At 38.8% G+C, this 25,725-nt stretch overlaps 1 protein-coding gene and 1 non-coding gene across 2 annotated transcripts in view; one reads left to right on the top strand and one right to left on the bottom strand.

Moving 5' to 3' along the window:
- The window catches only part of SLC26A3 (solute carrier family 26 member 3), a 33,427-nt gene extending 11,370 nt beyond the window's left edge, over positions 1 to 22,057 (top strand). The window contains exons 6-21 of the mRNA XM_043872257.1: positions 225 to 389; positions 1,911 to 2,063; positions 2,800 to 2,882; positions 6,350 to 6,497; positions 6,608 to 6,721; positions 6,828 to 6,905; positions 10,049 to 10,144; positions 11,351 to 11,457; positions 12,747 to 12,816; positions 12,905 to 12,997; positions 14,580 to 14,675; positions 14,991 to 15,224; positions 16,703 to 16,757; positions 19,410 to 19,552; positions 19,669 to 19,737; positions 21,473 to 22,057. Of these exons, the coding sequence (XP_043728192.1) occupies positions 225 to 389; positions 1,911 to 2,063; positions 2,800 to 2,882; positions 6,350 to 6,497; positions 6,608 to 6,721; positions 6,828 to 6,905; positions 10,049 to 10,144; positions 11,351 to 11,457; positions 12,747 to 12,816; positions 12,905 to 12,997; positions 14,580 to 14,675; positions 14,991 to 15,224; positions 16,703 to 16,757; positions 19,410 to 19,552; positions 19,669 to 19,737; positions 21,473 to 21,496 (1,728 nt within the window). The 3' untranslated portion in view covers positions 21,497 to 22,057. The remainder of the gene's footprint in view (positions 1 to 224; positions 390 to 1,910; positions 2,064 to 2,799; positions 2,883 to 6,349; positions 6,498 to 6,607; positions 6,722 to 6,827; positions 6,906 to 10,048; positions 10,145 to 11,350; positions 11,458 to 12,746; positions 12,817 to 12,904; positions 12,998 to 14,579; positions 14,676 to 14,990; positions 15,225 to 16,702; positions 16,758 to 19,409; positions 19,553 to 19,668; positions 19,738 to 21,472) is intronic.
- Positions 22,058 to 24,636: 2,579 nt separating this feature from the next.
- Positions 24,637 to 24,708, bottom strand: TRNAC-GCA. Its single transcript has one exon. It is a non-coding gene; the product is annotated as a tRNA-Cys (tRNA).
- Between the last annotated feature and the right edge of the window lie 1,017 nt (positions 24,709 to 25,725).

The raw sequence follows: 25,725 nt of genomic DNA, 5'->3' as shown, positions 1-25,725 counted from the left end.
TGCTATTTGAACACCATGTAACATTTGGGGCGGGGGCAGGGATGAGGGACGCAGAGGGAGGTACCTTAATGGGAGGTGTTCCAGGAGGTTGAGACACTTTATTCTTCCAGACCCAAGAGTGGAGGCTGAACCTCCACAGTCTGAACCATTTCAGTGGTTGATCTTTCAGACTGCCGAGGTGTGTTGTGAATCTGCACTAACAAGGCTCTGCCTTCTCTTTGCAGTTGCTGATGGGGGTTCTACGGCTGGGCTTCGTGGTGATTTATCTATCCGAGTCCCTTATCAGTGGCTTCACCACCGCTGCCGCTATTCATGTTTTGGTTTCCCAGCTCAAATTTATGTTTCAGCTGACAGTCCCAGCACACACCGATCCATTTTCACTTTTTAAAGTGAGTATTTTTTTTTTGCCTCAAAGATAAGGAAGGAATACATGAAATTCACTATCATGTTTCCCAGAGAACTTTCCTTCTTTGCCTTTGCTGCGGGGCTTACCTAACAACTTCCAGGAAATCAACAGGCTGTGAAATGTATTCACACGAAGAAAAAAGTTAGTGGCAAAGAGAACAACCCTGAAAATCTATCACAACTCCCATGCAGCTGATGTAAACAACAGAAATTAGATTTGACTCTTCTGTATATTTTAAAAGAAAAAAAAGTGATGGGGCACACGATGAAAAGCTTTGTCCTGCGTTTTAAAATCTTTCTCAAAATCTTATGGTGAAAGAAATGTGCTAATTGGATGGCACTGCTTCCCTATTTCTAAAAAAGCATGTCTTGTTTTCTTAGAATTGAAATTCTTCGGCTCTTATGTATCCTTGTTTATAAAGCAAAAGGAAATTGGCCAATATGTAAATAGAACAGTGGTTCTTCTCTCCTCTAGAGGATGTACTATAGAACAGTGTTATTAGCACCTCTGAATTTATATATTCATGTCCTCACTCTTTTTTTTCTCTTGACAGTCTAGCTAAAGGTTTGTCTCTTTTGTTTATCTTTTCAAAAAGCTAGCTTTTAGTTCCATTGATCTTTTTTCTTTTTTTTTTTTTTTTTTAGTCTCTGCTTCAATTCTTCCCCCTCTGTTCTTTGTTATTGCCTCTTTTTCCTGACTTTGGGGCTTGTTAGTGCTTCTATCAAGACAGTGTTTGGGAGTCTGAGACAAAACTTGCTCCAAGTTGGAACCAGACCTCTCTCACTCCCATTCAGAGCTATTCCAGAAGTATAATCTTTCGGGAGTCATCTGGGATCCAGTCTGGGCCTGCTTGAGCTGTCCAGATCCCATAGGTATGGAATCCAACTGGCCTTGAGAATTAAGACTGTAAACAGTGCACAGCTAGCCAGGAAACTATTTTCCAAAGTGACAGAGAGAGTCAATGAAGCAGTATAAGGGGTCTGAACCTTAAAAAAAAAAAAAGCCAGGGATTAAGGGGATACATGCTAAGAAAAACTATCAGAGGTGAAAGGAGACAGAGCAATAGTGTTGAGTATGAAATTAAAAATGAAGTGTACATACAGCTGATTCACTTTGTTGTACAGGAGAAACTAACATAGCATTGTAAAGCAATTTTACTCCAATAATAAAAACAAGAAACAAACAAAAAAAAACCCGATGGCAATGAGACCTAAGAGTAGAAGAGACCAGTTATAAAAATGTGAAAAGCATTCCAGAAAATTTGACAGCAGATGAAGAGCATCGCTAAACCAGTGTGATGACAATGCTATGCTAACTTACTCTTCTCATCATCTCCATGCTAGTCTCTATAATTACTAGTGTTTAACATGAGCAGAACAGGCAATGCTATCCATCTATCAGTGCTTTCATGTCTTACGTTTATTTTTATGTATTTGGAATTAACTGTTGTATCCAAATTACACATTAATATAGCACTTGGGTTTTTCAATTTTTATACTTTCAGGTCCTAGAGTCCGTATTCTCACAAATAGAGAAGACTAATATTGCAGACCTTGTGACATCCTTGATTATCCTGTTGGTGGTATTTGTGGTTAAAGAAATAAATCAGCGCTACAAAGCCAAGCTTCCAGTGCCCATCCCAATTGAACTCATTGTGGTAAGTGATCATCTTCAGGTTTCATTTCATAATTCGTTTGCCTTGTGTGTTTTTTTTTCTTTTTTTAAAACTAATTTATTTATTTTAACTGGAGGCTAATTACTTTACACTATTGTGGTGGTTTTTGCAATACATTGACATCAATCAGCCACGGGTGTACATGTGTCCCCCATCCAGAACCCCTCTCCCACCTCCCTCTGGGTAGTCCCAGGACACCGGCTTTGAGTGCCCTGTTTCATGCATCGAACTTGGACTAGTGATCTATTTCACATATGGTAATATACATGTTCCAATGCTATTCTCTCAAATCATCCCACCCTCACCTTCTGCCTTGTGTTTTTCTGTTGAAAGCCCTTCCCTCTCTGTAAATTAGGAGGTTTTAGTGAGACAGGCAATCTCTCTGCAGTTTCTGGTATGACATTTAGTATGGTATTTCTCTTCATTCATAATTTAACAACTTGCTTTGATGATTTGGGGTTTATTCTTTCCACGTAAGGCAAGAGAGCAGCCCTCTGAGAGGTCTGGTGTTAGACTCATTGGAATGAAGCTGTGGTTCTGTTTCAGTAGTACATTAGAATTGCCTTGGGACTTTTCAAAAAGTAGCCAAACCTGAGCTTGAGATTTCTATGTAATAGGTCAAAGGGTGGCCTTTGGCAATGGTACTTTTTTTTTTTCCCAAAGCAAGACTCCTAGTGACTTTTCCCATTTCTAACTTGGGCAATTTGCAACTTTGCAGACTGTGATCGCAGCAGGTGTGTCCTATGGCTTTGACTTCAAAACCAGGTTTAATGTGGCTGTGATTGGGGAGATGAAACCTGGGTAAGTGTCTTTCTCATGATGGCATCTCCAAGCACCAATTGGAGAGTTAGCAGTAGTGACAGAGGACTCTAAGCTGAAATGCATTAACCCAGCTCAGCACTCTCCCTGTATCTGGCATCCATCACTCATCCAGGAGGAAGGCTCACTTCTGTCCTTCTAGGAATAAGTCACAAAGGACATCAGGTCTGCAGTTCTTAATATCAGAAAGTGTCTCCATGTGAAAGAACTCACAAATCAGAGAAGGGACTCACATGCACGTAAAAGCAAGATAGTAAAAGTAGAAAAAGAGGTTAAACTTGTTCCTTCTCGTAAAAAAAAAACCCGAGAGAAACCAGATTTCCCTGGCCATTAATTACCATAAACATTATGTAGTGTTTTGTTTGAAGTTACTGGAGCCAAGTTCCGATAGTTCAAAGGAGACGCTGAAGGAATACCTGCCACAAACTGCTTGAGCAATCCAGATGGGCACACTCTGTCCTTTCTCAAGATCAAGTTCAAAACAAGCCCAGAGGAACTCTTACCGCTCCAAAAGTCTGGGAGGTGCAGTTTGCACAAGGAGTTGGACAATGTAGCCCATTGCCTTTATTCAGCTGTTGCAGGAGATCCAGTTTTGTGCTCTTTCCTCTCTCTGCCTTCTGACCATCGCCTCAGTTTCTTCCAGCTTGCTTACCAAGGAAACGTTGTATTCCTGGTAATGAAACAAAACGAAAACAAACCAAAAATGAAAACCTTCCCTCCTTCCCATACCTAGGAATATTTAAGAATTATTCTAGGAATAAGAATTTATATGCATTGCATTGTTGACTTAAAAATAACTAACTTCGAATAGAAAGTAAAAGTGAAAGTGAAGTCACTCAGTCATGTCTGACTTTTCGGGACCCCATGGGCTGTAGCCTACCAGGTTCCTCCATCCATGGGATTTTCCAGGCAAGAGTACTGGAGTGGGTTGCCATTTCCTTCTCCAGGAGCTCTTCCGGACCCAGGGATTGAACCTGGGTCTCCTGCATTGTAGGCAGACACTTTACTGTCTGAGCCACCAGGGAACTTCTATTAGAAACAAATATATATTTTAAAGCAAAAAATATTTTTGTCACCAGATAAAAATGTGTTATACTTGTAATATTTAGATCACAAATATCACTTTAAATGGTAGAATTAGGCTGAAGTTGGAAGACTGTTTCTAGGGTTTCTCTCCACTTTGCAACTTTCAAGTGATTATACTTTATCTTATCAGAAGGATTTTGGAAATAAAAGATAAACTTAAGATCACTGAGTTACAGTGACATTACTTAGTAAATGTATTTTAAATGTCAATGGACCTCTCTCCACAGCATGCGTGGGTGAAGAAGGGGGTGACATATTTATAGATCATCACACTCTACAGAGAGGCAGTGTAGCCCAGTAAGCAAATTCATGCTTTCTAGAGGCAGAGTGCCTGGAATTTACTCCAGACTCACTTCCTGACCTTAGGCAAATAATTAAACTCTGTGCCTTATTATCTTTGGCTATAAAAAATGGGGCTAAAAATAGTAGTTATCACATAGGATTCTTGTAAGGATTAAGTGAGTTAATACCTGTGATGTCCTGAAGTGCCTGGCCCACTGTAAGTGTTCAAACTGCACTACTGCTATTCTTGCTTTGTCACCTAAATCACTGTACCAGACACTTTACATGCTTTTTTCACTCCCACTTTTTCTGAGTGATGATTGAGTGAACATTTTAAATGCCCACTGGTGCTTGCAAATAGAATATAAGTGAAAGATAATGATTATTCATTATTGCTAATCTGCTATTAATGAATATGACATCTTAGAAGTGACTTTGTGAAGTCATGTACACTGAATGCAAATACTTGGCTAAAGGAGAGAGATCATGGAAATAGTAAACAGAACACAAAGGATATATTCAGATTCCAGAGGGACACTGGAATAGTAGCTAAGAGGCACTTTGTACTTTACAGTGTGTGAATAGTATTCACATTCATTGTTTTATTTGACCCTTCCACAAAAATTATGAAGAAAAGAGAACAAGTGTTATTATCATCACTTTACGATTGAGGAACCTGGCTAAGTAGCAAGCAAGAAAACCAGTCTAGTTTTCGGACTGCAAATCCCCATCACATGTAGAGGCTAGAACAAAATAATAATAGCAGGCTTCTGGGTATTTTGGTATAAAATGCAAATTGTATCATTCATTTTATATTTTACATATATGATATTCCTAGCTAACTTTCTGATTTATAAAAGCTGCAGAATACAAAATAATAGTACTCCTTCAAAATTAGAGCTAAAACTGTATTAACGCTTACAAAACATGAACAGCAATTAAAAAAGAATTGAATGGACCCAGTTAACCCAGTTGTAATAAGTTTTACATCAGAAACAGATGTTTATAGGAGCTGAACATTTTCGTAAATATTATTTAACTGCTGTAAGTCCATGCAGTATAAACACAGACACATCATCTGTGACTTCAATGTTTCCCTGATACAATCTCACTTTAATTGAAACCCACCCTCCATCACAGCCACAGTTGGCTATAGCCGATAGTGGAGCTCAGGGCAGAGTCCAGCACTTGTTTGCTAAGAGTTTTCCGTGAAAGGTTATTGTTATCAATGGAGGGAAGGATATCTTGCTTTCCTTGTCTCAGAACTGTGTTTGCTCAAAGAGCCTTCATCCATGGATAACTATTGGAGGCATCATGAGCTTTGCTTTGTAACCCAATGTAACAATACAGCTGGGATCTGAGATGTTTTGCTGGAAGCTTATATTGATCTCAATGTACACTGTAATGTAGCTATCCTAGCAAAATCATATCAGATTTATCACTATCATTAGACTAGTTTTACAATCTTATATCAAATCCAGGCAGCATTGCTTTTCAACATTAAGATAACAGATTGCAAGGTATTCAGTGGTGCTAAATTCTTGCTAGTCACACTTGAAAGGCACAACTCAGCCTAGAATGCATTCGTTCAATCATTGATTTGCTCAACAAATACTGACTACCTGATACATGCTGTGAAAAGTGTTTGATCCTGATCATAGAACAGTGAACTAGTCATTGTCCCTGCTCTGGGTCTGGGTGGAGAGTTTTCCATTGGGAGGGAGGATGGAAACAGGAGGTATAAAAACTGGAGAAGCACAGACAATCTCGCCTAATCCTGACCTTAGGGATGAGAAATGACTTTCTGGAGGGAAGGCTGGGAATGAAGGGAATGGTTCAGGCAGAGGGAACAGCAAATTAGAAGCTTCCAAGGTGGGAGATGATGGGTGATGAGAAACAAAGAAAACTTGGTATAGCTGGAGTCTAAATTCTGAGAAATGGTAGTAATTAAGCAAGATGTGGGGGAAGGGGCCACTGGGGCCTTGCTAAGGAATTTGGACTTTTTCCTGAGGATACATGGATGCTGTTGAAAGCTTCTAACCAGGTGGGCAACATTCTGACTTGCTTAATTTCAATTTCAGGTTTCAGGCCCCTATCACACCTAGCAGGCAGACTTTCCAAGATACCATCGGAGACTGCTTTGGCGTTGCCATTGTTGGCTTCGCAGTGGCCTTTTCTGTGGCCAGCGTCTACTCCCTCAAGTATGATTATCCCATCGATGGCAATCAGGTAAGTATACAACTGACAATGGGTCTAATTAGGCAACTTGAAATACTACTTTGCATATATAATATTGAGGTGCTGTGTCTAAAAAAGATTCCTCCTTGCTCTCCTGTCAGGAGTTGATCGCCTTGGGAGTGAGTAACATATTCGGTGGATCGTTCCGAGGATTTGCAGCAAGTACCGCTCTCTCCAGATCGGGGGTCCAGGAGAGTACAGGAGGCAAAACTCAGGTCCTGGAGGGTCTTTGCTAAGAGGCCCATCCTTGCATGAGTCACTGGGGACTCAGAACCCCGGGGGGAAGCTGAGTTTGCGATGAGAATGTTCTCCTCTCCACAGATAGCCGGCCTCATCTCTGCTATCATTGTGTTGATCGTCATCGTTGCCATCGGATTTCTCCTGGAGCCTCTACAGAAGGTAGCACTCCCCGTTGGGCTGACATCTCTCTCCTTTGGGTGATGGATCGAGGACCCTGGTTCTTAAACTCAGGAGGCATAAACTAAACTAGGGAAAATGAGTATCTACAAACTCTCAAGTACTCTTCTTAGCCAATATTCTACGGGCCAAAAATATTTCTTTCTCTCCTGGCACTATTTTATAAATGTTAGGAATGCAAACACCCAACAACACTACTCTTAAAACTCTACACTGCCTTATCAGTTCTACTCTGCTGATCAACTCGACTCTTCAGTCTCTATGTGTTTACCCCAGGTATGATTAATGTTTAGATTGGAAGGCACCCCGGCACTGAAGCTTCCATATGGGTTGACTAAAGTGAAGATTTTCTTAAAGGTTGATGCCATTGAGGCCTGTATGGAATTCAGAGAATGGTACTACCAACCACACAATTTGTTCTTAGGGTACGCCCTGCAGCTCCCAGAGTGTGGTTTGACTCCAAGACCAAAATTGTCAGATTGATGGATGCGCGCAAACAGCTCAACTTTGACCTTGTACCTTTACCCTCCTGCTCCTCCTCCTGCTTCTCCAGAACTGTAATTTTTGAGGGTGTAGTTTTATGCTTTGTCCACCACTGCAGTACCCAGGTTACAAAAATAACAGAGGGCCCTAGGAAACACAGAATCTGTAGGAAACCAAATGATGGTCAATATATTGTTCTTTGCGGTGTTAACGTGATTTTGAGGTAGTACAGAGGGCACTGGCTCTAGTCCTATAGACCTTCTTTCAATCTTGCTCTGCTGCTTATTATCTCTGTGCTTTAGGCAGATTACTTAACCTCTCTGAACCTCAAGTTGCCCATTTGTAAAATAGAGAGGGAAATAGTACCCACTTCACAGAGTTGTTGTAAAAATTAAATGAAATAGGGCATGTGAAGTATTAATATTTAGTCCAGGGTGTGGCACATGATAAACACTTAACCAATGATACCCTTTATTGGGAAGACTATTATTGTTGTTTTTCTACTAACATCCGATTATACCTCTGACTACAGAGGACATAGACATAGGACACAGTCCACCGAAGTCTGTTGTTTTTATCTAGGCCTTTTTCTTTGTTGGTTGGTAGCTGGAACGTGAGTTTTACCCCAGGTTTCTGGTGTCCTGATACGGTTATCCCAAACCTGGCCAAACAGTGCACAGTACTTGTTGTCAAAACTAAGCATTCTTACTATACTAACCTGATTTCCAAAGGAATGGCATAAAAGGAGTCAAAAAATCACCCCTGAAGAAATATTATGTGTAAGAATGTATATCTCAATAAAAATAAATGCACACAAAACCCCCCTACATAGAGAATTCGGCCCGGTGTACTTCTTCCTCTGTATATCCTTGTTCTCTACTTCACCCACTTCAATTTGGAGAAACTAAAAAAAAGCAGTTGCCACTTAAAATCCTCTCTCCTTCATGAATAAACGACACCAAGAACCCTGGCCAGGATGTTAATCAAAGGCCCTACTTCGTAAAGGATCCATCTGACAATTACTTCTTAGATCACTGTGTCTATAATGTTTTTGTTTCATCTAAATAACTGGTCTGCTTTTATCATATGAAGGCAAAATAACCTTTCATGATAGCTAAGAATGAATACTCCTTTAGCACTTACTAAGTATCAGCAGAGTTCTAAGGGTTTTTTTTATAGTTAATCCTTAGTATCAATTACAGTCTGGAGAGCCGGTTCCTGGTAAAATGATCCCCCTTTTCCTGCCTATGGCTTCTCAATGCTCTGTAATCTTTATTTTTTTTTTAAGGAGTTATGTGTATGTATTTCATTGTAAACTGTTACAATTTTTTTTAATTTAAAAAAATTTTAATCGAAGTATAGTTAATTTACAATGCTGTGTTAGTTTCATGTGTATAGCAAAGTGATTCAATTATACATATATGTTCTTTTTCAGATTCTTCTCCCTTATTAGAAGATACTGATATAGTTCCCTGTGCTATATACAGTAGGTCCTTGTTATTTGTGGGTGTTTAGTCACTAAGTAGTCACTAAGTAGTTTAAGTCCGGCTCTTTTGAGACCCCCATGGACTGTAGCCTGCCAGCCTCCTCTGTCCATCGGATTTCCCAGGCAAGAATACTGGAGTGGGTTGCCATTTCCATCTCCAGGGAATCATCCTGATCCAGGGCTCGAACCCGAGTCTTCTCACTGGCAAGCAGATTCTTTGCCACTGAGCCACCAGGGAAGCCCCTTTGTTATTTACCTAGCTTCAGATTTTGTTTTTCCATGGGATACTGACTAGGTACAAATGAAAAGATAAAAATAACATGTCTCTTTTGCAAGTTGCACTTGACTTGTTTTATACTAAAGTTTCCCAAAGCAGGAGGTTTATTGTGCAGAGTTCTATGAACCCTTCATCCAGCTCCCACAGGTGTGGCGTCTTACACAGCTTCACTGCAATATCAAAACCAGTACATTGACACTGGAAGGACAGGTGCTGAAGCTGAAGCTCCAGTACTTTGGCCACCTGATGCAAACAACTGACTCGTTGGAAAAGACCCTGATGCTGGGAAAGATTGAGGGCAGGAGGAGAAGGGGATGACAGAGCATGAGATGGTTGGATGGCATCACAAACTCAATGGACATGAGTTTGAACAAGTTCCAGGAGTTGGTGATGGACAGGGAAGCCTGGTGTGCTGTAGTCCATGGGGTCGAAAAGAGTTGGACACGACTGAGTGAACTGAAGTGAAGCTTTGAATTCTATTCCAAGACCCCCAAGCTCCCTGAGGGTTTTTTTTTTTTAAACAAAGAGCAACACCCACTCCCTACTACAGTAAACAGACACACACTAGACTATCTCTGATTAGAAAGAATTGCTTTCAGTCACAGGTCTTCAGATCTGCCTTTCTCTGTCTCCAGGTACAGATGAGTAAGTGCTATCAGATGGGCATGTCCCTGTCACTGTGGTGGAGCCAAAATCATACCTCGGGATAGGTCAGAGATCCAGGGCCGCTGTGCTGTGCATGGCATTGCACGCCGGAAAAGGGTGTGCTTTGATAGGCTTTGAGGCCCTCGAAAGGATTCACTTATCTACAGCCTTCACCTTTGCTTCTATATGGTGATTGGATTATCTCAAAGTACATCTGCTCTTCTGTTTCCTCAGTCTGTCCTGGCAGCTTTAGCACTTGGAAACTTGAAAGGAATGCTGATGCAGTTTGCGGAAATACGAAGATTGTGGCGAAAGGATAAGTATGATTGTGTGAGTAGAGGTGACATTATCTGAGAGAGGAACTGGAATTGCATTTTCATGCTGATGTAAAATGTACATTTATATTGTAAACAAAGGGAAATTTTGTTTCTATCTACCTGTTCAAATAACCTGAGTTTGTTTCATTTGCTATCTTGAAACTGCACACTCTAATGATTATTCTCTAGGATTTTAATGTAAAAGGATGAGTTACTCACAAGTAGGAAATAGTCCATGAAGCACAAAGAGAGAACTTCTTAGATCTCTTCTAAAAATTCTTGTAGTCATCTCTAATGCCACAGAAACTCTCTGAATCTTAGGGTATTCATTGCTTCTGTTCTTCATTACCTTATATGGCAGTGTCCAAAGAATCTATGAAGAACTCAAATTCTGAACATTCCTTTTGGAAACACTCTGTAAAGGCTCCCCTCACTCTCAACAAACCTTGCTCTGAGAAGCTGTGTCCCTAATTATATCAGGGTCAAAGTCTGTGGTGTAAAAAGGCTTGTTAACATAGCCTATGGTTCTTAACAAGCATAAAGTAATAAGCCAGGTTTAGTTTTGCTGCTGCAAGATCAGTGTCAGGGACTTTTACACTTCTTGGGCATGCTAGGAGTCTGGTAGAGATGAAAGTGTTAGTCGCTCAGTCATGTCTAACTTTTTGTGACCTTATGGACTATAGCCCACCCACTAGGCTCCTCTGTCCATGGAATTCTTCAGGCAAGAATACTGAAGTGGGTAGCCATTCTCTTCTCCAGGGCATCTTCCTGACTCAGGAATCAAACCCTGGTCTCCTACATTGCAGGCAGATTCTTTACTAGCTGGGCCCCCCAGGGAAGCCCCCAGCAGAGATAGTAGCCTTAATTAAATCAGCAGACCAAAAGTAAGATATTAGTCCAGAGTCTACCGATTGATAACAAACAGCAACTGATTCTGGAATTTTAGCTGGGAAAGATTCAGTCATTTCCTTAACTGGTTCAGGGATGGGATTAGAAAATGGATACACTCTTTTGGGATTTTTGAAAAGATTTGCTTGTGCTTCTGCAGTTTCTGAACCTGAGCCAGCAGAATGACCAGAAGGCAGATCCCTTCTACTGTGTACTCCTGACCTCTGCTTTGGGCCGTAGAAGTTCATGCTTTCTTATAGCTCTGAACCTAGGACACTGTATTTGAATCAGAGTAGTAAATGGTAGTGTATGTGTTGCTTTTTTTTGACAGCTAATCTGGGTCATGACCTTCATCTTTGCCGTTGTCCTGGGGCTCGGTTTAGGCCTGGCAGCTAGCGTGGCATTTCAGCTCCTGACTATCGTCTTCAGGACTCAGTTGTAAGTGCTCATTGTGGTCTGCATCCTTGCAGGCTTTGACTTGCCTGGGTCAGAGGAGAAAAATACCTGTCACTGGTTAGGGGGAAAGCAGTTTAGTTGATAGGTATGCAAATCTATCAAAACTGGCCAGAAGGGGACTTCCCTGGTGGTCCAGCAGTTGACTCTGCACTTTCAATGCAGGGAGCGTGGGTGTGATTCTTGGTTGGGGAACTAAGATCCCACAAGCCTTACAATGCAAACCCCACCCCTCTAAAAGAAAAGAAAAGAAGATTCGCCAGTCTATTCTGCCTCACTCCAAGGCCTGAAGGCAAAAGATGGCCCAACCTTACATTAGCTGAATCCCACCAGTTGTTGGTTTGCTTCCTTCTTTGACAACAATTCAAAGAAATCATAAATCTCTGAGTCTGTTTACCCAGCTGTAAACTGGAAGTAATTCTGAGCAAGTTTACTGTCTTTGCCTCAGACTTGTTAAACACAGGGCAAGTGTTCCTGAGAAGATTCTGAGATTCTCTGTGTCTGAGGGAGGGTTTTTCCTCTGGGCAGGTTGTTAGATTGGACTCCCACCTGGAAATCATGGAGCTGGATTAGAGAACTTTTGAAAGGCCCCTTTCAACCTAAAATGCCACAAAAGTCACTTAGAAGTCTTGATTTTTTTTAACAGAATTCAAACAGATTTCCCATCCAAACACCTTCTTACAGATTCTTACATCTGTTATAAAATATCACCACCGTGTGGTCACTCAGGCTTTGATGGATTATATGACGTGACAGAAAGAGGTTTCTTGGGATCTAAGGTGTTCTAGAAGAGAAGGTGTTATCATACTTAAGTTTGATGGACTGATGGAATACATTTACATTGAGATGTTCCCACACTCTTCTATTCACTTATATTTTCATTCATTTCTTTGGGACTCATCAAACCTAAGAGACAAATTGAGTGGTTGTAGGCAAGTCATAATACTTCTCCATGTCCTCATCTATACAACAAGGTGATTGTATCTGCCTTATTTCACCCAATAACTGTAATATTCAGAATCAAAATGGCAAAGGCATATGGAAGTGCTTTGTAAACTGGATGTGGGAGATGGCAGAGGAGGCACAGTTTCGGAGCTGTGGGAGGGTCAGTCAAACAAGGTGTTTGCCCTCCAGGGCATGATGGCATGAGAATTCTCCAATCTAAATTTTGGATAAGTGAGCCTGTTTTGGGATGCTAGGAAAACACCAGCATTAGCCTTATAGGCCTAATAAATATGCATGAATGATTCACTTGGTGTTGATTTTCCCTACAGTCCCAAATGCAGCACACTGGCCAATGTTGGAAGGAGCAACATCTATAAGAATAGAAAAGATTATTCTGAAGTAAGGTTCATTTTTTCACTCTTATTTGCTAAGTAATATTAACATAAATCTAATGGGCACCATCTAATATGATTTATCTGTCTTACAGATATATGAACCAGAAGGCGTGAAGATTTTCAGATGTCCATCTCCTATCTACTTTGCAAACATTAGTTTCTTTAAGCAGAAACTTATCGATGCTGTAAGGTTTGGGGTTATTAATTTTTTTAACTTCACTGAATAATTAGGAATGAAATGCTTGTTCTATAACAAGGAGGAGGGTCAGTGATTTCACATATACTGCAGATGGGTAGTGTTCATATTTTTGTATCCTTTGTCCCAGGTGGAACAAGCAGGTGGAACTATCTTATAAGGGGTCCATTAACATGTTAGGAAACGAGACTTTTTATATAAGGTCCAATATAGAGACTCTTTTTATTATATATTGCTGTAAAGTAAAAAGATTTACCATAAGATAGATGGTCTCCTATAGATTTTCCTTGGGAATCAACTTCAGAAACAATAGGAGTCTTTAATATTTGACTGCATCATTGAAGAGATTCAGGAAAGCAAGTGAATACTTGTAAGAGAAATTAAGAAATAAAATACAAATGAATATTTAACACTAAATAACAACTAGTGTCCCTGGTGGACTGGAAAGAAGCTGACAAAAAAGCAGACTTTAAGGTTAAGAAACAAAAGCTCAGCACTCTTTCACGTTCCTTCTGGTCCACTCTATCCCTCACATAGAGCTTGCCTTAAGCCCTATTTTTAGTCATCGGTTATGCATCAAGTATCTTTCCACCCCACTCTTTTTTTCACAAAAATGGGATCAGATTGTCTATCTGGCTTTAGATACTGTTCTTTTCACTTAATCTAGTATCTTTTCATCTCACTACATTTTTTGGTCAAGGGTTTTTTATTATATAATTTGATCCTCCTTATTACTCTGGGCTTCCCAGGTGGTGGTAGTGGTAAAGAACTCTCCTGCCAATGCAAGAGAATAAGAGACATGGATTCAATTCCCTGGTCAGGAAGATCCCCTGGAGGAGGAAATGGCAACCCACTCCAGTATTCTTGCCTGGAAAATCCCATGGACAGAGGAGCCTGGCGGGCTACAGTCCATGGAGTCGCAAAGTCAGACAAGACTGAAGCGACTTAGCACGCACACACATACTTATTACTCTGGAGCTAAATATTACTGCAGTAAGAACACATCTGTTTTGGAAAGGAGAAAATGAAGGTTACCCTCAGATCTAATACTAAAATTATAAAAGTTCATATAATAGATATTATAAAGTATAATTGTATAAATTCTAATAGAATAAAAAATATCTAGAAGCAGGATACTAATTAGATTCCACTCATATTTAACAAATGGAAAAAAATAAAGTGATTTTCCCTAAGGGTAGTGTGGAATAAAAACAAAAACTTCAAATACAGTTTAGATCCATTAGTGGATACTCTAGGGATAAAACCTGGATGGTACAGAGGTTTTTGAATGTTAGTTAACTGCATACAGAGTAGCAGACCATAGATAGGTCTGGTACAATGCCCTCAAGGATGATGTTAAATTTTAAATTTCAATGCAAATTTAAATTTTAATGTAAATATCTTTCATATATGTCCCAGTCCCTCAACCCATCCCATTTAATTATGCTATAATTATCCCATTTAATTAAGCAGAATTATGCTATAGCTAGAATTAGGTTATATAAGTAGAATTATGCTATGCAAGTAGCAGAATATTCAGCATTCTTTTAACACAGCAATGGGTTTTTCAGATTGGCTTTCGTCCACTTCGAATTCTTCGCAAGCGGAACAAGGCTTTGAAGAAAATCCGAAAACTGCAGAAGAAAGGCCTGCTACAAGTGACACCAGTAAGCTTCTTTCCCACATTTCTACGTATTACAGCTAAAAGCTGAGTAAAATGTAGTTCAAGTGGTTGGTTCCATTCCTTTTAATGAAGTGGCAGATAAACAAGATACTTCGTGTGTCGATTAGTGTCACGTTTTTAGGGGTCTCTTTAAAATTGTATTCTTCAGGGAAAATTTTTATTCTCCAAATAAAAGAATTTATAATCCCATCACTTGAGCCAACTTTGACTCTATGCTTCAGAAATTCACTGGTTAACCTTGTCACTCAGTGCTTTTCTTGGTCAGAGTTTTTATGCATGTTAGTATCCTCTCTTGCAGAAAGGATTTATATGTACTGTTGATGGCTTTAAAGATTCTGATGAAGAGTTGGACAATGATAAGATAGAAGAGCTGGATCAGCCCATCAATACCACAGACCTGCCTTTCCAAATAGACTGGAATGCTAATCTTCCTCTCAACATTGCGGTCCCTAAAATCAACCTCCACAGCCTCATTCTTGACTTTTCAGCAGTGTCATTTCTTGATGTTTCTTCAATGAGGGGTCTCAAAACGGTAATTTCTTTTTTCTGAATGAAAGTAATGAATTAGTGACTAAAGGTTAAAAAAAAAAGTTGTATTTGTGGACGGATGATCCTTTAGATAACACATGCATGCTTAAGCAGAAGTAAAATTTAATCTTAGAATATTTCATGGAGGGAGTGCAGGTGGGGTGTGTTTGGCCAACACTTTAATAGTGCATTTCCCATGAGACTGCATATAATTTCTAATATATGCTTATAGACAATACTGCTCACATATTAAATCACATATAATATCTGCTCATACTATTAAATTCTAATTCTACTGTGCTTCAAATCCTTGTGGGTGTTCTATCTAAACTGTCCTGAAATAGAGATCTTGCAAGAAAGTAGAATAGTGGTCCTTTTATTTTTATCCATAAGCCAATGAACTTTAACTTGGCTTATATAACAATTTGTCTTTTTTTTTTTTAAGTTAGGTATATGAAAGAATATATGTCACATATGATTTTAAAAAACAGAACTATAACAATCTGGTTGCAGGCTGTTTTCTTACCACAGGTTTGTCAACGTTTCTAAAAGAGTTTCTAACAGACATGCAGAAATAGATATAAAGAAAATTTAAGAATGCCACATCCCCCTCTTTTGCTTTTTTTTAAAACAGAAATCTGCCTACATAAAAACTGAGCTAAGATCTATTAAGTATAGGTGAACTGGATATAAAATTAGAAAACAGGATTAATTTCATCTCCTTCAAACTTAAACTTTTAAAAAAAATCTTAGTATCACATGACCTTTGAGACTGTTTTCTTTGCTTTTGTCTATTTATTTTTGTTTTGGAGGAGGAAATACACATAACATTTCTTTTTTGATCTTGGCATATAGCGCCAAGGACAGGGACTCTGCCTTAGGTTTCCTGAAGGTCCTAATTCTTACTTCAGCCCAGTAGAGCCTCCAAAAGTTTATACAGATGATAACAGTGATATTAATGATCACGACTGATCTCAATGTGAACGGGACAAGCTCCTTTCCTTACCTTTCACAACCTGACTCGTATCACCGCTGGCATTTGTTCTGAGCCTACAGACCAGGAAAATGGATAAAGAGTCTTTGGTGCTAGACACATTCAGGCACTGTGGACAGAAATAATGAACAACATATGGGTTATGGGTTTTTTTTTAACTTTTATATAGATAGAAAGCTCTAGTAAAGATCATTCCATAGAAGAAACTGTTTAAAAACTACATCAGAGTTCCTCTTGTGAGTCAGAGCAGTTTTTTCGTTATACTTCCTTCAAAAATGATGGTCTTTTTTTACTGGAGAGTTCTTTCCTTTAGATTTCTGTCATAGAGCCTTGTTATTAATTTTAGTATCTCTATAGTATTATCTCTTTTCAAAATGTAAAGGGCTCTGAAAGCAACATATTACCATAAGACACAATTATGATAGTTTTCTTCACGTTTCTGACAAGTGAAACTGTTCCGTAAGGAAGATCTGCTTTCTTTTTAACAGATTCTGCAAGAATTTATCAGGATCCAGGTGGATGTGTATATTGTTGGAACTGACGGTAAGTTGTTTTATTTTTATTTTCTGACAATCCCTTTACTGCTAGCTCTCAATCTAGACAGCTTCTCCAAAGGACAGGCATTTTTTTATGATCACCAAGGTCTAATTTGTAGATTTCCAACAGGAATCTCCAGGGAAACAGCATCTTTATATTTGAGTTGTGTTGACACATAATTAACTTTACAATTTGAATCCTAGTTTAACAGGCAGCAAAGGAATGAATATGTAACCACAGTTTACTCTAAACTTCCTAAAAAAGTAGGTTTGTTTTACTCTCTTCCTTGCCTCCATTGAATTAGCAGCCCATAATTACCTGGTTTCCGCTTCACTTCACTGATGAGGCTGCCCTTGCCAAGGTCATCAATGATATCCCCATTGTCAAATATCAACCACCCCCATCCCAGCCTTATTCTCTGCGCTTTAACAGTGGGCTCTTTCTTTGGCCTCTGTCTCCCTGACTTTGGAAAGACCTTTCTTCTGAGTCCCTACCCACCACTCCCAGAGCTCTGTAGTATCTCCCACTGGTTCCTATCCACACTGCTATCTATATGTTAATGAGCCCACAAACTGTTATCTCCAGCTCAGACCTTTTTTCTGAGCAGCAGACCCATGTATTCAACCATCTGGATGTCCTCCAATTACCTAAGATACACATATTCAAAACTAAATATATACATCCCCCCAACTACTACTTCTCCTTTTCTATCTTGGTTACTACATCACCACATACCCACCCAGTTGCCCAAAGTACAAACTTTGGAGCCATCTTTAATCTCTCCTCCCCATTCCTCTATATTCGGGGAGTCACCATTAATATTTCATATTGAATCAGTCTCTTCCTCTCCATTTCTACAGCCTTAATCCAGCTCCTTATCATTTCTCATCTAAGTCCTCTGAAAGAACTAATCAGTGTCCTTGTCCATCCCTAGAATGTTCTCCCATCCCATTTTCTGACTCATCCCATTAATCTTTCTCATGAAGCTTATAGTCCAGTGGGAAAGCCTGGTAATAAACAAAGATATTTCAGGTAATGATAAATGCTGTGAAGAAAAAAAATCAGGGTTGAGACATAGAGCAATAGGGGTAATGCTGTTTTACAAGGATGTCAAGGATGTCCAGAAACTCAAATTTTGAGCAGAGACTGGAATGAAGTGAAGGAATCAATCGTGACAGTGTCTTGGGAGAAAACATTTTAGGGAGGGGAGGACAAGTGAAATTGAGGGAGGTGTGAAATTGGCATTAATTTTTTCTCTGTACTGGTTCCTGTCCATAAAATCTACAGATATACTCTAGTTTCAAGGGTTCCTTATAATTAAAAATATCCTCTTTCTCAGTAATCCCTTAATCTTAAACAATTTTACTCCTCCATCATCCCAAGTCTCTTGAAAGCATCTCATCCTGCTGCCTCTGCTGCCTGGCACCCCTCTGCTGCTGCTGCTAAGTCGCTTCAGTCATGTCCGACTCTGTGCGACCCCATAGACGGCAGCCCACCAGGCTCTCCTGTCCCTGGGATTCTCCAGGCAAGAACACTGGAGTGGGTTGCCATTTCCTTCTCCAGGCATCCTTCTAGGTCCTTAACTAAGATCATCACCCTTGCTCACTGAGTGCCACCTGTATCCTGACAACCACAATGCCCTCATCTCCCTCCACTGCAGCTAGTGCTGGGTCTTGTCCATGTTGAAAGTTTCCCTGTGAACAGACTTCCCCACCTCCACGCTTTCATACCTCTTCTTCCTCCTCTTTCTCCAAATCCTAGGCATTCTTTTAAATGGTATCTGCTTCATTAACTTTCCCAGAATCCTGCCAAGAGGAAACAATCTTTACCCTTCTCTCTCTGAATTTCCATAGCACATGATCTGTGCCCCTCTTATTCATTTGACAACAATGTGAGGACCTACTATATGCTAGGCATTATTTTAAGAACCAAGAAAACATTAATTTAAAAAATTATATTGCTTCCTGCCTCTAAGATTCTACAACACTTTTCATTAAGATAGTATATATGTGCTCTGTCTTCCTTTTTTTTTTTCCTGTCTTCCTCAAGGGCAAGATTCATGTCTAATTTATCTTTTGATCCTACCCAGCCAGAGCTTTGCATATAACAGACATGAGGCAATATCTGATTGACTGATCTGAGCCAACGATGATGGTTAGTTCTTCCAAGAATAGTAATTCCTCAAAGATTACTGGAGAGGTAATGGAGGGAGCCAAGGAAGATGTTTTCTGATGGTACCCAGAAGCTTTGGTAAAATGGACTACAGTAAGCTAATTGGTAAATCCAGAGCCATTGGTCCATGACTATATGTTCTATTTTGGCAGAATCTCCATTTTTAGTGATAAGCCACCTTTGAAGCTCCAGTTATTAACAAGAGAAATTAACCCACAAGGCTCCTGCCTAAAACTGTTTCTCATTTGGTCCTTTTTGTTTACATGAAGGTATTCTACATGTAATTTTATTAGAAAGATGCCCTTCAATTCCAGAAGACATTATACTAATGGTGCACTAATATTGCACTGCTGCAGCTCCCAAACACTTTACCGAACATCAGTGAAATGCACGTTTGCAAATATAAGTTCAAGTCCCCAACCTCAAGGAGAAACCCATGGTCAAACACTTAACTTCTTTCTGTTACTCTTTCTTTCCTCTCTTCAGATGACTTCATTGAGAAGCTTACACGGTGTGAATTTTTTGATGATGAAGTCAAGGACTCAATATTTTTCTTAACAATCCATGATGCTGTTTTGCATATTTTGATGAAGAAAGATTACAGTACTTCAAAGTTTAACCCCAGTCAGGTATCAACTTTTTGGCAACTTTGTATAAATAACCACCTGTACTCCTTAAATTTCTCTTTATTTTTCAACATTAAAAAGCATATTCCTAATTCTTAATTCCATCCTGGTTTTCTCAGGAAGTAGAAGCAAAATTTGATGATTTCACCATCAATACAGATGGAGGATTACGTAATCGGGAATGTCAGGTAAGAATCTTCAGCAGGTTTATGTATACATAGACAGTATGACGACGAACCTTCAAAAATGCTGAGGCCTCTTCCAGCACGCTATAGGAAGTCCAGCACCTGTTTGAGCCTCTGTGCCTCATTCCTAGAAAACGGAAGCAATCCCAATCTAGTAGGGACATTAGGGGAAAATAAACTCAGAACAATACAAAAACAGACGGAAAACAGTGATACTAGACCTCTTAGTGTAATACTGAGCATATAGAGAGAGGATATTTTATGTTTTCAAAGTATTTACAACCAAGATCTTATTCTGGTCTCGTCATAATCCATGAGGCAGAGAAGAAAATAACTATTTCTACCTACAAATGAATTCGTGATGGAGCTGAGAAGCGAAGTACACCTCCTGACCCCTAGAGGCATGGGAAGCCCCTAGCCAGTATCTAGCTCAGTGCTGAATGTTAGTTCCTTCACTTCCTTACTAGAAAGAGTTGCTGAATCATTTAACTGTATAGTGCCATTTCATTCTAGAACATTCATTTCTAGAATATGCAGTCCTTTAAAGGTCTGTCCCTAGTTTAAGAAAAGCAGAACTACAAATCAAAATGAGTATCCCCTATAAAGCAAGTATATGGTAGGTGCATTGCATTCATGATCTCAATCTTTACAACAACATGCAAAGAAGATATTTTCATTTCACAAATGAGGAAATTAGAAGGGCTCAGAGAGTTAAACTAATTTGCTTAGGGTCATGCAACAAATTGACAGCAACAGGATTTGAAGCAAGATCTGTCTGATGTCAAGATCTGTGCTCTACAGACTATATTATACTGGCTCTATCCTTTGGTGAAAAACTATCGGAAGTGAGGATCCCAAGAAGAATCCAATGCTTTTCTTCTTCTCTCATATGAAGAAAGGTCTAAGAAGAGTATCAAAAAGGAATTTAAATTAGAGGCAATGTATAGCATAAGATAACCCTGCATGATTATTAAGAGTTCAAATAGAAAAACCTTAGATAAAAAAGCCATTCCAGAAATTTAGATAGACCTGAGGGGTGAGGGGAACCATGATTCTGCTTCCCAGGCCTGTTTTCCAGGGAAATGCACACCTAGCACCTTGTCTGAGGACTCTATAATAAAGACAGCCTTACCAGAAACCCTCTGCCCAGCAGCTGGACTCAGAATTGTCACCAAGTTTTAAGGAATAAAGTAAAGGAACAGAATATCAATCCAATGTCTGATCAAAGCTTTAGAACCAACTGTAAGACAGAATGTAGTCAATACCATCCTGTATCTGTTTCCCTATATTAAAACAAAAACAAGCATTTAACACAAGCCCCTTGCATTACTTAGAGGAAGATAAATCGACAGTTGTGGTTAGGCCACCAGTGGTGATTCATGTAAAAGCTGAGTGTCCCTGGCCAGCACACATAAGCCCTTGGAGTTTGTGTGGCCCCTGAAACAAATGTGAAGAAATAATTATTACAACACATTATATTATTTTGGTTAAATTAGGCCTTTGAAAAATACACTTCTACAACAACATAGTATCACATGGGTCTACATTAACCAAATATCCCTGGAAGATGTTTGATCATTAAAATTGAAGACAAATTTGTTGGTGAATCTGGTAAATTCTAGCCCCCCAATTTTAATCAGATTGATCATGTTTACTCCTTTTAAATACAAGATATGATTATTAAATGGTAGAGAACTTAACAAGTCTTTTAAAACAAGAACTTTCTCTCTTCTTCCAGGTATCAATTGAAACAAAATTCTAAACAAAATATAATTCAGAGACATCCTCATCTGTCACATAAAGAAGAACTTTATACCCAGAAAGTTATTGATAAGTTCATACATTGTATGAAGAATATTTCTGACAGAAATTATGTTTCAAACTTTGGAACGAGATTGTTCTAGCATGGTATATTTTTCACATATCTAGTAACCAATTATGTAAATACTTTTAATTTTCTACCTTGTAGATTTATCAAAATTATTTTGTTTATAAGTATTTTTATAGCACTGACAGATTTCCATCCAAGTCACTACTTTTGTGCATATTTTGCAGTGCACTTGTACCATTGCTTTCAATCTTGTAATTTATATAGTTCACACTAATATATATTCATTTAAAAAAATCAATTGTATAATAGGTGTGTCTTGCTTTATTAAGTTTCTTACTAGCTTTCTGATACATGCTCGCTGAGTCCTCTTTACAGTGATCTGACTGGAAACCTGCTACATGAGAATCCTTCTAACCTTTCTGCAATGAGACTTGTATTTTATAAATCTGTTATTTATGTAACAGAAATTAAACATCATCACCAACAGTAAAAGATTCAGTGGCCTCTGTTCAACATAAAGCCACTCTGTTAATGGGAAAAGTTGTCCCAATTGTTTTAGATCTAACTTCTAATGTTTATTGTCAAAGTACTCTTTCATCCTTTATTAATAGTCTTACTGAGAGGGCTTATCTACTTGACTTAAAACCAATTACAGGTAGATAAAACAAAGGCTTATTTACATATCTTCTCTGAATTAAAAACTAGAATCTCAACACTGTTTATAGCAACGTATCTTAAGCTTTTTGAGTCATGGATATCTTATAGAGTCTCATGTACCCTATGAACTTTGGGGAAAAAATATACATACACATACACATTTCTGTATGATGCTCTATGAATCTCAGGTTAAGAGCTCTTCCTTTAGAGAGGGCAGGGAGTAGAAATTGAAAACATGAGCCTATTTAATTGATCATTTGCCTTGGAAGTGGGACAAATGCCTTACATAGAATTGACATAATGTCTGCATCTTCCCAAGCAAAGGTGCCCTCTATGCTCTTCTTGCCAACCAAAATATCATAGAGAAGGAACAAGCATTCCAATTACTGCACCGCCATCACAACCCATTCAACCATAACATCTTGAGGTTCACTTACCTCATCCTTAAATGTTTTATTTTCTCCAAGGCCTCTAAGGTGAATATGCTTTGAGTAAGGGGTATGCATGGAGCCAGGCCTTGACTTGCCTGCCTCAGAGCAAATACTGGAAATTGACTAGGATAAAAACTCTGATCTTTGGTTTAGGAAGAGGCCAAGAGATTGGTCCTGGGAGATAAAAATAAAACTCACACACACACACACACAAAAAAAACTTACACAAATCAGAGCAAGACTGAAGGGGAGAGGACATCCAATGATCAACTGGGAGACAGAACCACTTGTCAAGAAGCAGCTGTATTACTGAAATTAACAAAGGTTGGAGCTCATACATGCCGAACAGGTTTATCTTCACAATCATTTTCTAATACTAACTTGTGCATGTGATACATATTCTTGTTTAAACATAGTAATTTCTCACTGAGAAACGTAATGTCTTAAATGTAAGCTTGACCACCCACTGCATAAACAAGAACAGAGAAGAGGAATATTTCATATTTACCTGCCATCTTCACCTGGACATCTACATGCCAAAACTGATCATCTTCTCCCCCTCATCACCTCTACTAGCATCTTTCCACCCCAGTTAATGCCAACTCCACAGTCTTCCAGCTGGTCAAGCCGAAAAATCTGTCAGGAAACTCAACTGACTCTACCTTATATCTAGAATCAACTCATTTAATTCTTAAAAAAGTCCCCATAAGGTAGGTTCTATGTTTATCCTCATTTTTCAGAAAAGCAAAATAAATCAAAGCTTAAAGATTAAGTAATTAGTCTAAATTGCACATACTTGCTAGTTCTAGGTAGTAGAACCAGAATTCAGTCCAGACAGTCTTGACTCCAGAGCTCAGGCTCTTAATCTTTAGGAAATATCTCTCCAGAGAAACAAAAACTTATCTAAAATCTGATCTAGCACAAGGCAGGACTAAACTCAGGAACAAAATAGATGCATTCTACAGATATGTTCCAAAGTCACTTATTTAGCATTGCACAATTAAATATACCCAGAAAAGCAATTAGAAAACATTAATTCCAGAATCAAATAATCTCATTATGGTTGTATATATGTGATATTACATTTTTGTAATACATTTAAAAATTTTTTTTTCCACCTGGCCACTGTATTTTGAAAAAGAACATAAAATTTTTTGAGGAAAACTTAGGGGCTACTAAATTTAGGGGTTAGAATACAAGCTCCTAATTGGCAGGGATCATATCTATTTTGTTCATCATTATATACCCATGTCCATCATATAGGTATTTAATTTACATGTAGAAATTGAACCTGATCATTACATTCCTTTGCTCAGAACTTCACAATGGCTTGCTATGTCAGAGCAATAACGTCCAAGTCTTTACAACGGCCTAGGAAGCCTGGGATGTTTCCATTCCGCTGTCATTACCTCTGACCTCTTCTTACTACTCACTCATTTCAGTCCAATCTCCTTGCTATTCCTCAGATAATGCCAGGCTTCTTTAAAGCCTTCATAGATTCTGACCTCTGCTTGGAAAGTTCTTCCACACATAACATATGTGGTTAACTCTTACCTACTTCAAATCTTTGCTCAAATGTCAACTTTTCAATGAATTCTATCCAGACTGCTCAATTTAAAATCGCAAACCTATCAACACCACATTATTCTTACTTTCACTTTATTATTTTCCTGACAAGTGTGATTTTATCACACTTCTAGCATGTTATATAATTTAATGAAATTTATTGGTCATCTGTCTCTAAAGACTTGTGCATCCCAAATGATTAGAATGGTGTCTGATCAAATATCATACATATCATGTATCACTTATATGCAAAACCTAAAAATAGAAAAAATGAATTTATAACTCAGAAAGAGAACAAATTTACAGTTACCAGTGAGGAAGGGCAGTGAAAGCTGCTCAGTCGTGTCCTATACAGTCCATGGAACTCTCCAGGCCAGAATACCGAGAGTGGGTAGCCATTCCCTCCTCCAGGGGATCTTCCCAATCCAGGGATTGAACCTGGGTCTCCCGCATTGCAGGCGGATACTTTACCAGCTGAGCCACCAGGGAAGCCCAGGAAAGGTAGGGGTACGTACAGACTGGGAGCTTAGATCAACATGTACACACTGCTATACTTAAAACAGATAACTAACGAGGACCTACTGTATAGCACAGGAGCTCTGCTCAACATTCTGTAATAACCTAAATGGGAAAAGAATTTGAAAATGGATATATGTATATATGTAACTGAATCACTTTGCTGTATACTCAAAACAAACGTAACACTATTAATCAACAATACTCCAATATAAAATTTTTAAAATTTGAAATGGCATCTAGTATATAAATGAATGAATATATTTCACATGGTGGATGTTCAGTACATATCTGAGTATAGGCCACGAAATACTACATTTACCATGGATTATTAAGGTGCTTAACCAGAGCATGAAGCCTATTATTTAGTTGTCAGCTCTGCAACTAACATGATTTGTACACCAAAGTTTTAACAGTGGTTATCTCTGGAAGGGAAAATTATGGTAGTGGTCAAGGGGATCTTTATTTGTAATATGACATATTTCTCCCCAAAGCTTACTGCTTGTATAACTGAAATGAATACAAATTTTAAAACAAACAAAAAAATTAAAAGATTTTGAAAGCAACACATAGGAAGAAAAGTAAAAGGGAGTAAGATTTTCCAATCTGAAGATAGAGGACAATTTCAAAGATAGATTAATAGGAAAAAGTGAAAGTGTTAAGTCCCTCAGTCGTGTCTAACTCTTTGTGACTTCACGGACTGTAGCCCACCAGGTTCCTCTGTCCATGGGATTCTCCAGGCAAGAATACTGGAGTGGGTTGCCATTTCCTTCTCCAAGGAATCTTCCCAACCCAGGGATTGAACCTGGGTCTCCCGCTTTGTAGGCAGACTCTTTACTGACTGAGCCACCAAGGAAGACTAGATTAATAAGAAATGGACTTAAATACAGTATTAAAGTTGGTACTTACAGCTAACTTAGAATAGAAATAAGATATTCTGAAGACATAGGCTAGATTTTTAGAAAGACTTGGTCCTGCCCAAGTGATAAA

This window comes from Cervus elaphus, chromosome 18, assembly GCF_910594005.1.
Source record: "Cervus elaphus chromosome 18, mCerEla1.1, whole genome shotgun sequence".
NCBI classification, from domain to species: Eukaryota; Metazoa; Chordata; class Mammalia; order Artiodactyla; family Cervidae; genus Cervus; species Cervus elaphus.
Note: the sequence above shows the minus strand (reverse complement) of the source record. Positions and strands in the feature narration are given on the sequence as shown.